The 15,094-nt window shown below is 42.5% G+C and overlaps 1 protein-coding gene across 1 annotated transcript in view; it reads right to left on the minus strand.

Moving 5' to 3' along the window:
- The window catches only part of GUCY2F (guanylate cyclase 2F, retinal), a 94,408-nt gene that overhangs the window by 5,491 nt on the left and 73,823 nt on the right, over window positions 1–15,094 (minus strand). Inside the window, 6 exon segments of the mRNA XM_026478767.2 lie at window positions 928–1,022; window positions 3,958–4,056; window positions 7,311–7,485; window positions 11,099–11,291; window positions 12,076–12,239; window positions 14,499–14,647. Coding sequence (XP_026334552.2) covers window positions 928–1,022; window positions 3,958–4,056; window positions 7,311–7,485; window positions 11,099–11,291; window positions 12,076–12,239; window positions 14,499–14,647 — 875 coding nt within the window.

Below are 15,094 nucleotides of genomic sequence, written 5' to 3' on the forward strand. Positions count from 1 at the left end.
TGACAGAAACAAATTGTGGATCCCTCAGTACCTGGGTTTTGGTTTGCCCAAGTATAATGACTGAGAAAATAATTTTCATGCACAATGGTACCATAGAAAGGGTACTGAATGGGAAGTCAGACTTCCTGGGTTTTGTCCTGATTCTGCCAGCTGACTGTGTGACCCTGATCAAGTTACTTCACCTCTCTGGGCCTTGGTTCCTCGTCTAAAAATGAAGAAGTTAGATGATCAGCTCTCTAGAGCCTCTTACAAATGGGGAAGTCAGGGGCTCTGGGGTTATCCAGAGGAAAATGAAAAGAATCCAGTGGAGATAGCAAAAAAGAAAAAAAGAAAAGGTAAAATTATTCTAATCCTGAATCCCAGATCAAGGGATAGTCCTAACAGAGAGAAAAGATGCTGCAAAATGTTTTTCACAGGAACTGACTTTATTCCTCCTGGTCCTTGGGGGAAGACATAAAACCTCTCTGTAAATGGGGGGGAGGGATTGTTAATAGTGTGGATGAAAAATTAGAAAGGTGGCCACTGAGCAGGCAAATAGAAAACCCAAACTCACTAATACTTTAGCTTATTGAATCATGTCTGGAACTGCCAAAGAGTAAATAAAATGGAAGTTAGATGATGTAAATAATAGTGCAGCTCACTGAAAAGCCAAATTCTGGGCTATCCTTTAAGAGAGAAAGATGCAGCTCATAGTCTGAAAACTTCAGAAGAAGTTCTAACAATCCTCCTCACGGTGGCCATATTTTAAAGGGAAGAAAACTGAAGCAAAAAGGAACAATCTCTCGGCAACTGCAAATAGGGGTGGAAATTCTGCCCAAATTATAGCTCTAAGTCTCAGACATCCAGGTAAACTCTTTCAGCAGACCATAACCTCTCCAGAAGCAGGTGGTCCAAGTGGTTTGATTAAAAAAAAAAAAGACATTATACCCTGAGCTCTCTCCTTCCTCGAAGCTCCTCTTCATAGCCCTCACTCAGAGCTCGAAGAATTGTCACGGTGCTGTGACTGACACGAATGCGGTAAGCTGTAAAACAAAGACAGACATGACTTTGGATGCTTCCAGGTAGAATCAATGAGAAAATATTAATGTAATAAATACCCCCACTCCTAAATGAATGAGACCCTAGGAAAAGTCCCCGAGAGAGAGCTTCAGGTAGGGTTTCACAGGAGGAGGAACGGGGAATGGTGGCCTTCCTCACCAGGCCCAAATAAGGTGTTAGCTATAGCACCTATCAGCCTCCTAGACACTATCTCAGATGAAAGGCCATGCAATATAAAGGTGTTAATTTAACTCGAGGGTTGTGATTGAGAAACCAGCTACTACTACTGTGCTCTCAGCTGAAATGTAACCTCCTCAGAGGGAAGTTAGGTTTCAGCAGCTTCTTCCACAGGCTGCTGCTAAAGCAGAGCTCCCAAGGTCTACATATCCTACTTAAGAGACAACAGGGTGTCTTTTTACATACACATCCATACAGCTATCTTCCAACATTGCTGCACTTAAAATAGAACATCAATAAAATTGTCCCAAGACCTCAGTCAACATTCTGTGACAATTGTACATTTATAGCTTTCCTTTGGGTAGATGCTTCTAGATGTATACACACACCAATGTATTATTTTCCAACTAATGAGCCCCACCTGGGATAAGAGTGTTACATGGAGAACTACGATGAAAAATTTTATGTAGAAACTAAGTGTAATTCCTCGGTGAAGAACAATCATTTATTATTAACTCAGGTAGAATCCTTGACTTTCTTGAAAACTCTTATCCTATAAAGTAAGACCTGTTCAAGTTGAGTCCTAAATAAAAATCCAAAACTTATTCCTACACACACTTGAGAAAATTTAATTCTTTTAGAAGCTGAGAACAATCTAAGTAGGAAGGCATGGCTGGAAAGAACGGCAAGAAATTTCTGCTATGTGTTCACATAATAACTTTCACATAATAACATAATAACTTTCCTTCCAGCTCAGTACTGTTGTTTGTGTCTTCCTCACTAACTCATGGTCACCCAAAACCTCTGCTCAAAAAGGGTTGCTAAAAGCCACATGCTCATCTAGGTGTCCTTAGCCAGCCCCATGTATGCCATTCCATTAGCATCTGGTCGTCAGTCATAATTCTACTAGTGGGGAACACACAGGTCAAAAGAGAGAGATAGCTCATTCTAACGAGCATCCAGGTGTGTGGCAAGGAGACTCACTCCAGGACTGGGTCACCAGTTACTTGCATTCCAGAATCAATGAATTCAACTGGCCATAATGGAGATATTGATGAAATTAATTTTTTAATAGAACTCTAACATGTCCTGGTCTCATATCCAACATGAGGCTACCTCTTTGCAAAACTTCAGTCAGGTGTGAAGCTTAATGCCCTATTTTGGTCACAGTCATTAGTTTCCAGAAAAGCACACTAACCAGCTCCTTTAGTGCTGAGACCACATGTGCCTGCTTCTTTGTGTCCCTCACAATGCCTTCCATTGCATAGTCAGTGCTTAATAAACACCTGCTGTGCATGATTCACTCCATTTTCTTCTTCCTAGCTGATCACTGGACAAGGTGCTGCCTAAATCTGAAAATTCAATTTCTGCTCTCAGCTCTGTATTTCCAATGTGAAATAACTGGAGTTTCCCTGGTGCAGACCAGAATATGACTTCAGTCTTCTACAAGCTTACATCAGTCTAGAGTGCTGTGCCAAATTCGCATTGTTGTTCCATGATCAATTTCGCTTCATCTTGGGTTACACTTCAAGAGCAAAGTCATATGCATGCAGCAGTTCCTGGATGACTACTTCCATGGCTTCTGCCATGTCTGTGGAGTTCGAAGACTTTCCCAGATGTCAGAAAATTTATTCTGACAACAGCTTCTAAGTTCCGTGCTGCCTCCTTAATCATGGCCGCACAGGCTAGATTGACTAAGACTGGACCCATTGTGCAAGCCTGTTTCTGCACATGAGTGATGAGGAGTGGGGTCAGACAGGGCACCACCCACTGTGATATAGGCCACCATATCATCAGTGACTAGTTTGCATATACTTCCGGAGTTTGGGAAGAGCTTGTCTTGCCTAGTAGCTGCCAAAGCCAGGGTTGTTAAGAGCTTCAGTGTTTTTTAATAGAAAACCCATGAAAACTGTATATAGAACCTATTATTGTTTTCTATGCTTTCCTGTATTAGCGTAAACAAATTGCTTTGCTCAACCATGGTAAAGGTAAAGGCATGTTGTGATTCTGACGTTGCCTTAGTAGTGGCAGTAAATAACCGATAAAGAGGTGCCGGCAACAGACAGCTGGCATAAAGATTTGTACAGTTTTATTCTCAATGAAGAGGGGGGGAGATGGTATCTTTGACACCATGCCTGTTTTGATAAAAACTAAAGATTTTATATACAGGCAAATTAGAATGAATTATTTCAGATTTCCAAGCTCCTTAAGTGGAGGGATTATTGCTAGCTAAAGTCAAGGGGACTATTTGATAAAACCAGAACTTCTAGGATCCTAACTAGTTCGAAAAGAGAACTAGAGCAGCAAACGGTAGTCGGGTGGGAGGCAGCTGGTTCTGGGTGTGTCTCCACAAACTAGTTGAAAAACTAAAAATGCCAGTCCCTTACTTTTTCTTTTTTCAACATGACTTCCCCGAATCCACCAGGCTGGCCAATTTTTTTCTTTACCCAAAGAACATTTTTAGCTGTTTCGATCAAATTGACTGACTGTTTCAGTATCACTTAGCTGCAGCTTCATTTCTAGGACAAGAAAGGTATATGTTTAATCCAACATCACCCCCTACTGGCTTGCCATTAGAGACCAGGAAATATGTGTGTAAAATCTTAATCTTCTCAAATTAGCTTTTATTTCTTTAAAAAACATTAAAACATCAGGTATCCTGCTCCCTTTCCCCCTCTTGAAAAATAATCACTTTTCCAACAGTAGGAGGTTACCATCCCATCCCATCACTTAGGTACTCACGTAACCCTGTTGATTCCATCCAAGAAGCTGTGTTCACAGTGTCTCCAAACAGACAGTATCTGGGCATGGTGAGGCCCACCACTCCAGCAACAACCGGCCCTGTAGAGTAGCAGTCAGTTGGGATTACAGTCAACAGGTATACATCAAATGCTAATAGATGAACACTGCCAAAGGAAGGAATGTAGCTGCATAAAAGAACAAAGTTGCCACCAAATAGCTCTGGGAATCTGAAGAAAGTCCTACAATAAATAATAAACTCTTTGCCCTCCAAGAAAGCAAGTTTATAATGACGCAGACATAACTACCCTTCTGATTTATATTCTTTTTCCAAGTCACAGTTACACCCAAGATACTTACATCTGTCAACAGGGACAAATAAGCATAAAAGTCAAACCAGAAAGGCCTGGGCAGGGACTCAGGATCCAAGCATGTTTGTTGCAATAAAAAAAAATGTGACCCTTTCTTATGTCTTAGGGTCAGAAGGAGGGATCTCATGGGGCTATTTATTTCCCAGGAGAATTATTGCTAAGACAATTGGAAAATCTGAAAAGAAGTAGAGCTGACTTTCAATCATTTGTGTTAGGGGCATGGACAAGCAGCATATATAGATAATCCAAGAATATATTCTATTTACTCTTAGAATGTGTTTTGTTCTTGCATTTCAATATGGCCATGTTAGGTGTTCAGATAGTGAACATTACCTGAAAAAAACTTCAGCAACCATACTGAAAACCTAATTCAGGAGTATCTAAAAAGTTCTCTACCCTTACGTTTCTGGCCTCTGCTCCCTTCCTATTTAAAATTGTTCAGCATTATCTTCTTGCTATTTCCTGAGTTAAAGAAAGTAATTAAACATTTTTCCTTCAAAAAGTTCTTTCTTTAATTTATAAGGATAAAAATAAATAATAACTACAAAACTTATGTTTTTCATTTTAATTCATTTCTCACCCTTTCATATGCATTCATTGAGCACTGAGCTAGGCTCCAAGGGAAATAAAAAAGAAATGTAACACACGATCTCAGTTCTTTAGGAGTTTATAGTCTAATTAAAGAGACTACTAAACAGGAAGCAATTAAGCAACAACCCAAGACAATGTATGGTTGAAAGTAAGATAAGTGGGAGGGGGTGCTTATTAGGACCTGGTTCAGTCAAGAAGGGTCCAAAGGAGAAGACAGGATTTTGTTTGAATTGTGATGGGTGGGTAAGATTTAAGTAGGAGAAAAGGGACAAGAATCAAAGATTTGTGGTTTGGATTGAGCATGGAATTTTGGGAAGCTTTTAGAGAAAGCAGTCTGCTTAGTTCAGGGGCTAAGGAAAAACTGGAGACAAGATTGGATATTGGGCTGTACAAGATGGAAGACCTTGAACCACTAGAGAATTTTGAGCAGGGAATTCCATGACAAAAATGATTTTTCCTTTTTTCTTCTCAGATCAGTGTATAGAATGCATTGAAAGGGGAGAAAGTAAAATGAGGGAAACCTGTTAGGTAGCTATAATGCAAGCACAAGGTTATGAATACTGGGAAGGAGGAGATGATGGGAAGGGGGTGGGCAGAAGGGGGAGGTGAAAGAGAGACATATGAAAGGAGAATCAACAGACTTGTTGGCTGTCTGACAACCATGAGAAAATTGGCATTGGCTTATGGTTTGTGGGAAAAGGTGACTTGAACTTTTAGATACATTGAATTCAAAATAATGGTGAATCATCTAAGAAGAAATGTGCTGAGGAGTGTTGGTGATATGGAACTGAAACACAAAGGAGAGATGAGGGCTTTTCTTTAAAAGAAAAATACTGAACACTTGCTGTGTGCTAAGCATTCAGGATGCAAACATGAGTCAGATATGGTTCCTGCCATCAAGAAGCTTATAGAGTCTAGGGGCACCTGACTGGCTCAGTTGGAAAAGCATGTGTTTCTTGATCTCGGGGTCATGAGTTCAAGCCCCACATTGGGCATGGAGTCTACTTAAAATTTTTTAACTTTTTAAAAAAATTTTATCTATTCAGTTTAGAGAAAGAGAGCACTCATACATGAGCAAACAAGGGGGGCAGGGCAGGGGAAGAGGGAGAGAGGTTCTCAAGCAGACTCCCTACTGAGTGTGGAGCCTGATGTGGGGCTCAATCCCACGACCCTGAGATCATGACTTAAGCCAAAACCAAGAGTGGAATGCTCAACCAACTGAGTCACCCAGGCACCCTCCCCCCAAAAAATGTTTTAAGAAGCTTATGGTCTAATGGAAGGAGAAACAAGTAAACACAGATTATGCTAATGACTATGAGAAGGATGGATAGAAAGAAGCAAGAGTGGAAGCGAGGAGATGTTATTGCAGTGATCCAAGCAAAAGATGCTGGTGGCTAGACTTGAGTCATGAGAGTCAAGTAGAGACAAGACAGATTCAAGAAATATTTAAAAGGTAAAATGCTCAAGACTTGGTAAATGGTTGAATGGTGAAAGGCAGGGTGAGGGATGAGTCAAGGAGGATGACTCCCAAAACTAACTGGAATAACTAGGTGGACGGTAGTACCACCAACTAAAATAGAGAATAAATACAGGAAGAGGAGGAAGCTTATGTGGGAAGAAAATAATTCTGTTTTGGATTTGAGTCTGAGGTCCATGTAGAGCATTCAGGTGGAAATTTCAGTGGCAAGTTTGATATACAAAGCTGAAGCTTAAGGGAGAAGACATGTACAGAGTGGGGCTGGAAGTCATCAGTTAAACCATAGACATGATTGAGAGAAGAGTATGTAAGGGGAGAAAAACAGTAGATGAAAGACAAAACCTTGGGGAATATCAATATTTAAGGGACAGGTAGAGACAGAAGAGATTATCAGACAATGGTACAAAATGAAAGCCAGGTTGGATTGGTTGAGAAACATATCAAGACACGCGGAGAGCAAGGAGACCACAACTCAGAGCTTTGCAGAACATGGGTGAGGAGCCACAGTTAGAAAGCAGGAGTTGCCAGGACAGCCAGTGAATGAAATGGAGAAAAAGCATTCAGAGGGTGAGGAGCACGTCATAAAAGCCAGTTGAGGGAAGTTTTAGGCATAAAGTAATCAGGGGTGCACTACCCTTTCTCTAGTCTTCCCTTGAGGCACATAGGAAATGTTGGCTCTAACAAGAAAGGTAGATTGAAAGCGTTTGGTACCTAGAACAAGGGCTGCTGCCCAATGGGGTAGTGCAGGTGCTGGGAAGAAAGTAAAACTTGGATAGGCATAAAGAAATTAGGCAGCACTAGACACCTGGATAATCCAGCTGCCAGTTATCAGGGAAGCACTACTTTCCCCGACCTTTTCTAATATTCTCTTGAGGCACATGGCAACATCTTTTCTTATTTTAGCTGGCTGTTGTTACCTGAATGCAGGCCTATTCAAATCCGGACTGGCACCTCTGGCATGTGTCTCATCTTAAAGGTACCCACGGAGCTCAGGATATCTAGGGACATGTTTGCAATCTCAGCTGCATGACGGCTGCCATTCCTCTTTGGGAGGCCTGAGGCCACCATGTAAGCATCTCCAATGGTCTCTACCTGGGAATCAGGGGAAATAGAATTAGCAGGCAAATAACACGTGTGTGTGTGTGTGTGTGTGTGTGTGTGTGTGTGTGTGTGTGTTTCACAGAGTTTAAGGGGTATGAGGGAGGCTTATTTCTTGTCAAGTGAGGAAGATGGGGAGAAACTGTCAGAGGTTCAAGGTCTGGCTACATATTAGAATCACTTAAGGAACTTCATGAAAAAAAATTGATGTCTAGGTCCCACACCCATAGATTCTGAAATAAGCTACTTTGCAGGTTTCTGGCTGGCCCTAGAGAATTATCAGGCCCCAAGTAATTCCTGGGAGAAGGAAAAGGGGAGATTTCTAGGAGTATCCATGGATGTCCATGGAAGAACCCCCTAGGAGAAGGTGAATATGGCACTCCTCTAGCAAGCGTTTCTCTAGAAGATTTCTGGTAAATGAGCCAGGGCAGCCTTAAGGCAAGTATAGAGAAAGGAAAAAGAAGGAGGTGGAAGAGATTCTTCCTTCTGCTTTGCATTGCTAATATGATGAAGTCAGTTTTGTAGTCCCTTGGGTATGAGAACTGAGTCTTTTTTCCCCCAGCTACCTCCTCCTCTCCTAGTGCCACCTCTCAAAGGGGCAGCAGAACCCTCCCTCAGCTGCTTTGAGCTGGACACCAGTAAAGAAAGGCAAATCTGTATTCCTCATCTTCCCAAAAGAAGTGTGCTCACTCTTTTAGGTGACTAGTAAGTTGAAGCTTTTCAAGTAAATCCAAAAGATAAGTAAGTTGGAAGGACTTCCATGAAATGTGCCAGTCATCTCTGCTAGTACAAGTTTGGATCCAGTTAAAATCCATGCTCTTTTAGAGAACTGCACTCACGGAATGCAATAGTTAAGACCATGAAACTCTGATGTCATACTGCCTTGGTTAGAATCCCAGATGCACCGTTTACAAACTGTGTGGCCTTGCCAAGTCACTTAACTTCTCTGTGCTTTAATATCCTTATTTGTAAAATAGGGATAATGACAGTACCTACCTTATAGAGTTTTCTAAAGACTTAAATAACTTATTATACGCCAAAGCACTTAAAGCCTGCCTGATGGATAAGTGCAAGTGATCATCATCATCATTATCATCACCAAACTGATACGTCTTGACACAAGCCATGGAATGATGGCCATGACTCAGCTCCAGAGAAAGTTTAGTAATCAGCAATAGGCCTCTCATCATGACTTTCTATATAGCCAGTAACAATAATGCGGTGAACCCACGGGACTTTGTACCTCACCATGCTTCCATCCAGGGCCTCCCTTTCCTGGTGCAATTGGAGAAAAGGATCTCTGCCCTCAAATAAGCATGCCTACCTGCACAGTGGAAGGCAACAGGTACAATGCAAATGTTATATGGAAGGCAGAGACTCACTGGCTGGCCATTATCAAAGAATAGTGGTCGACGCTTCCTCGAAACGAGTCAGTCACTCAGGAGTCCCCACAGATATGGATAAGGAGATTAGAAGGGCAGGGGGCATTGGCACTGCCTAGCCTTGGTGAGAAACTGCTATGGAGGACTGTGGTTGGCGTGAGCCAGCAGAAGGACACAGAAAGGGCAGAGGAGGTATAGAAAGGGAGCTGGTTGAGATTGGGTGGTGTCAGGAGAACGGAAACTGAAAACAAATCACCAGCTTTGTAATTCTGCAGTAACCTTCTCACTTCCATTTCAGATTATCAAGTGCCAGGGGAGGTGATTCCAATTTTACAGGTAAAGAAAATGAAAACACAAACGGGTTTGGTGACTCACTGCTGGTTCAATTTTATTTCCTTTGTACTGTTGTTTTTAATAAACAGGACTGAAAAAATTAGATTTCATTTTTGGATTTGGATAGTCCTGCTCTAACCTGGAAACAGCCCACTAACTCCCTACTGTAGCCATGGAGTACCAAAATATCTATGGTCTCACCCCTAAGACTTCCAACAATTGTCTGAACAGTATCAGCTGCATTGATTAAACCAGTGGCTGTGTTACTGCCCAAGCTGAATCATCTTTGATTTGAGTTTCAACTGAATTAGCTTTCAGTGATTTGTTTTTCTCTTCAGGCTGCTTGAGTTCAACAAGTTAAGACAGGTAGTCTGATTCCATGGATTTTTCCTCCACTGTGTTTTCCATGTGTGCTTCTTGATTAGTTTGCAGCTCTGGCTGATTGACAGGTATGATGTCTATTTCTGAGCCCTATTTAGGTGGGCGGCCTAGCCCTGAGGCGCTCTACCTGACCTGAAAGGGCCCTGTCTAATCTGAGATAAACACACTGCCCTGTGTGTGATTTGAGAGTTGGAACATTTCCGACTACTGTGAAGGATCCAATGAATGGAGGTACTCATTCCTCAGCTCTACCTTGGTTCCTGGGACAGAGGAGCTGTCAAAAGTTCGGGATGCCTGGGGCATATTTCTCCAACAATAAGACAAGTATCCATGCTGCAGAGAACATGGAAATGGCCTTGCCGAGCTATAAGATTTTTAGTCATTTTCTGTCTAGAGATAAGACAACACATAAAAATCAAGGGTCAGGAAGCATGGCACCCAAATGAGTGAACATAGTCATCTGTTCTCTGCTCATCTTCTGCAACCTTGGATAGGAAGAGTGGAAATTGACAGCTGGAGGTGTGGCGGGAAGGTGGGAGCAGGGGGTTGCAACCTCATGGTAAATGACTTCCCTAGACCTCAGACCACTAGGTGGGCTCTTGGTTACCCTGTATCAATCCCAAAGACCCTCAGGTCTAATAGTTCTTCGACCTCTGTGATGCCAGAGTTCCCTCTTGTATGAAAATGGTACTTAAAAGAACAAAGCAAGTTTTAACAGCAGGTGTTAGAGCTACACAAGCTTCATGAAGATGAACTCTGTAGCAGTCACCAACTACAGGCAAAGCACCAATGCTTCTTCTGTCTCCCCTTCAGTACCTAGTATGAGACTGCCAACCCTGTGGTTACTTAGCCACTGAAGTACAATAACCCTTTTGGCTTCAAACTCTTCTTAGTCTCAGTTCTAAAAACGGCTCAAGAGAAATCTGATTGGCAATCTCTTGCCCGGTTCATACTGTAAAGTGTGAAATTGTATGCATTCTGTCTGGCTTTCATTTCTAATAAGATACCATTGGAGTGGTATACTATTTAAATTTTACTTCCTTAATCAGCGAGGGAGGCAAACCATGAGAGACTCTTAACTCTGGGAAGCAAACTGAGTGTTGTTGGAGGGGAGGTGGGGGGGGATGGGGTAACTGGGTGGTGGGCATTAAGGAGGGTATGTGATGTGATGAGCGCTGGGTGTTATACGCAACTGATGAAGTATTGGATGCTACATCTGAAACCGAAATAGGAAAGAAAGAGAAAGAAAGAAAGAAAGAAAGAAAGAAAGAAAGAAAGAAAGAAAGAAAGAAAGAAAGAAAGAAAGAAAGAAGGAAAGAAAGAAGGAAAGAAAGAAAGAAAGAAGAAAGAAAGAAAGAAAGAAAGAAAGAAAGAAAGAAAGAAAGAAAGAAAGAAAGAAATTTTACTTCCTACATAACAACATTTACTAAAATTCCACCTTTTAATTTTGGAATTACAAACCTCATATAAAAATTTCTCTCTAGAATATATTTCTCTGTTCAATAACTTACCTTGCAGACATCATGACTGCCAATAATGGCATCAAAGAGTGTGTACAGGTCATTGAGAAGATCTACCACCTCAATGGGCTCACTCATGGCTGAGATGGTGGTGAAGCCCACGATGTCACTGAAGTACAAGGTGACTAAGTCAAAGCCCTCAGGTTCAACCGTGCAGCCCTTTTTGAGGGATTCGGCAACTGATCTGAAAAGCAGACACAGCTATTCCTCAGAGGACACAGGCCTCCCTGCATGCCACATACACATCTGCTAGAACACAATTTCTCCAAAAATCACTGCCAAGTAAATGATGAGGAATAGGATGTCATCTGGATGAAAACATTAATTCTTTAATTTAGTCTATAAATACATTTTGAGTGCTTATGGTGTGCCAGGCACTGTGCCAGACGCTGGAATACAGCACTGAACAGACAGCCCTGGTCTTTGTTTTTGTGGAGATTTTTCAGCTATCCTTCTTCCTCAGCTGTCCCTTCACTCAGGGAATGATCCCAGGTGGTTGTTTTGCATGAGATCAGTTTCTCCAATTATCTCGTAGAAGATCATGTTACACCAGGATCAGGTGCCTTGGAAACTTTGGAAACAGTATCAACAGGTAAGGCTTTGAACTAAGGAAGGAAAACCCTAGAAAAACAACTCTGCTACTCTCTTCTAGGAGCTCAAAGAACCGACTCCTTTTAATTGGTCAGCTTCCAGGCAAAGTCATGAAGTGACACATAGAAAAACTGAAGCACCAAAAACTTAAATGACCAGCATGCTCCACAGGTAGTGGGAAATTAGGAAGGTGTGCTCTACTCCCTTGGTTTCCAATTCATCTCTGATTTGAAGGTGTGACTCAAGCCTACTGGGGGTAGAGAGGGTGCAGGACGGTGGGGGGGGCGGGAGCAGTTAGTTGATGGGTAATTTTTTTTTCTATTTTTAATAGAACACACTGATACAAGGATTCACACTCCTCAGGTGTTCACACATACTGTGGTAGCATCTGTGTTAGAAGCTTTTCCGTTTTCTGTTTTTCAATTTCCAGCTCTTCAGTCCGTTCTCGGATCAAATCTTCCAAGTTGCTAGAATATTGCTCCAACATCCGAAGCATGGAATCAATGATATTGGTCTTCTTCCCTTTATTGAAGGTTTTAAACTGGAAGTAAAACAGAAAAAGGAGCCAGGAGAATTTTTACTCTCCAAACTCAGAGATGATGGTGTAGGACCCCTTATCACAAATCCCTTCCTCTAAAAAGAAGTAAACCTAGGTATAGATAGGAAAAGTCACCATTCAACCTCATTGTTACCCTGGCCCATTCACAGGGCTCTTTTTCCCTTAGTAGCTCTTCCTCTACACTTCTGGCTCTTTGAAGTCTGAACAAAAGTGTTCTGGGAAGGATTCTCCAGCTCTCAGATACTGTCACATGAGTAGAAGTCACTTCAAAAGCAATAGGATCTGGTCTTGAGCCCAGGCCATTTGTGAGTGGGATAAGGGGAGAGAGGGCAGGGAGTATTGTTCTGCCTTTCTGGATAATCAACCTACTAAGTCATCCTGACTTCTAATGCCAGTGTGTTACCAGTTCTTGGACAGTGGATGGTTCCTTGATCTCTTAAATACGACCCAAGATCTACATGGTAAGATCTACCCCTATTTCTTACTATCTTACCATGGGGGGCCAGGAATAACGATGTGCCCCTATCACCTACCCTTCATGCCAGTCAGGGTCATGTAGAAATTTAACTGGTCTTGCCCCATTCTATGCCCTGATCCTTTAGCGGTAGCTGCATGCCACTGATTTTTAATGTGCCCTCCTGAGGCCCTGTCCATCTACAGAGACAGGGAGTTTGGCGTAGCATTGGAATCACGAGGGGGTTGCCCCTCCTTGTTGATGTGTTCAGTGTGCACAAGGCTGTGTTTACAACAATAAAAAGACTGGTGGTAGTTTCACTGAACAGACATCTAGGAATCTGCCCCAATGAACCTTCTTATGCAGCTGGGCCACACATGCTCCCCTTAGCACTCAATGCCCCAAGGCTGAGACCAGGAGTAACTGAGCCTGGTCCACATCTACACGTCTTCCAAGGTCCTGCAAGTAATCTCAGTAGCCTGCTCAGATGTTTAAGGCTCCCCTATTGCCTAACCCAGGGAGCCTCCCTCTCCTCCTCCTTCCATTTAAGCTTTCTTAAGCTGCAGGGAAGTTGGCAAGCTATCCTGGTCTCTCAGACAATCTAAACTTCCACCAAAGCATTTCAGTGAAGGCAGCCCCACCAATGTCTGTTTGAAGGCTGTATGATGTGCACTCCTATCACCAGCTTCTCTGCTGCCTTCTGAAATAACATCTCTAGCATCAACACAAGGGCAAATGTTTTTTCTCTTGCCTCATGGTAAGTTTTCAGAAATGTGACCTTCATGGTCCTTTGCCTTTTCCATACTATTGAATACCTGTTTGAGTGTCCTCAAGAAACCCAGCCAGGCTAATGGAGGCATTGTTAGTTGGGGACATGGATGACTTCATATGCAGGGCCCCTCAGGCTTTCAATCCAACTCTTTCTTTTTTCTGCCTCAGATACCTGTTACTCACAAAGCATCTCAGTGCTGTACTCCAGCCAGGCTCAAAAGCCTCTCCACCAGAGCTGACACAGCACTCACAGAGAGAACCCTCAGTTTCAGTATCCTGTAGTTTTAACAAAGCCCTAAGCTGTATATTCCAACATAAGAACTGCGCCCTAGCTCCCCTTAGCGGGGCTCTCTCTGTCCTTTCCTCATTTCCCCCTTCCTATCCCCAACTCCAGGGTAAGAGTCAGCCTCTTTAGAAATTCAGTATCTTCAGGAGAGAGTTTACCATTTTTTTGCACTCATTGCCTCAAGTGGTTCCCTAGGAACCCAAAAAATCTCCTGCTTTTGTACTCCCCATTTGCACTTTCTTCTGTCATGAGCATCCTTTGAAAGACACTATGTCTTTCCTAACCCCTCAAAACCACCTGGCATTACTTCAGTGGTATACTCAGCAGAGTTCTCTGGGATCTCCAAAGCAAACATGGCTGTATGAGGACCTGCATCTATTCTATGACACCCATCTTTTAACAGTCTAAATGCCATTGCCTTGCAAGTGCCCAGTCGTTCAATTCTAGTTCTGAAAGGTTGGTAAGGTCAGATTGTAGATGGTCTGAAACAGAGGTTCATATACAGAAGCACATTAAAATCAACCATTGCGCTCTTAGAGGATGTGCTGGGGATGCTACAGTATCAAAGGCCCCAGGTAGCCACCCGACAGCTTCCTCCCCAAGAAGAGCGATTTTTTTTTCTCTTGCAAGAGTTTCCTTTCACAATATGATGAGAACCCAAGGAGTTAGTTTTGGGTAGGCTGGCTTTAGGATGACTTCTGGGCAGTGCTAAGATTCACAGATTCCTGACCTGATTAAATATTTCATCAAAAGTTGGTCACTGTTCTGCAGCTTCAGCCCAGCACTGCTTCATCAGCTGGAGACATTCTGGAGGGGCATACTCAGGAGGAACCACTGGTCTGTACACAGGAGGAGGCTTCTTAAGTCTGTCTATGATTTCTGTCCAGAAGTAAGAAGAGAAAGTTTTATAAATCATAGAAAAAGCACTAAGATTTGACAAAGATCATGGAGTTTTAGCAAAGAAAGAGGTTAACCAGAAAAAAAAAAACATCATAGAAAGTCCATCTCCTTTGCTTTCTCCTTAAGTGGCTTGAATATAAGTTGTCTCTGAGCAAAGGAAGTATTAGTCAATTGAGGAGGGGACAAGAAATTAATCAATTGGGCTAGTAGTATCATTTAGGGACAGCTTTATCCTGCATTTAGGTTTGAGGTTTTAAATGTGAACTATCTGATGTCAATTCTAACACTACACCTTCAATGATCTGGCTCCCTTCACCAACCGCCAAATCATCTAAACTTCCCAATCCCCACAGTAGACCCACTTAGCCCTCCCTGAAGGCCCAGGCCCAGTCCAGAGCCATGCTGTGAGCCCTGCCTGGCCCCTAG

This window comes from Ursus arctos, chromosome X (assembly GCF_023065955.2).
Source record: "Ursus arctos isolate Adak ecotype North America chromosome X, UrsArc2.0, whole genome shotgun sequence".
Classification (NCBI taxonomy): Eukaryota; Metazoa; Chordata; class Mammalia; order Carnivora; family Ursidae; genus Ursus; species Ursus arctos.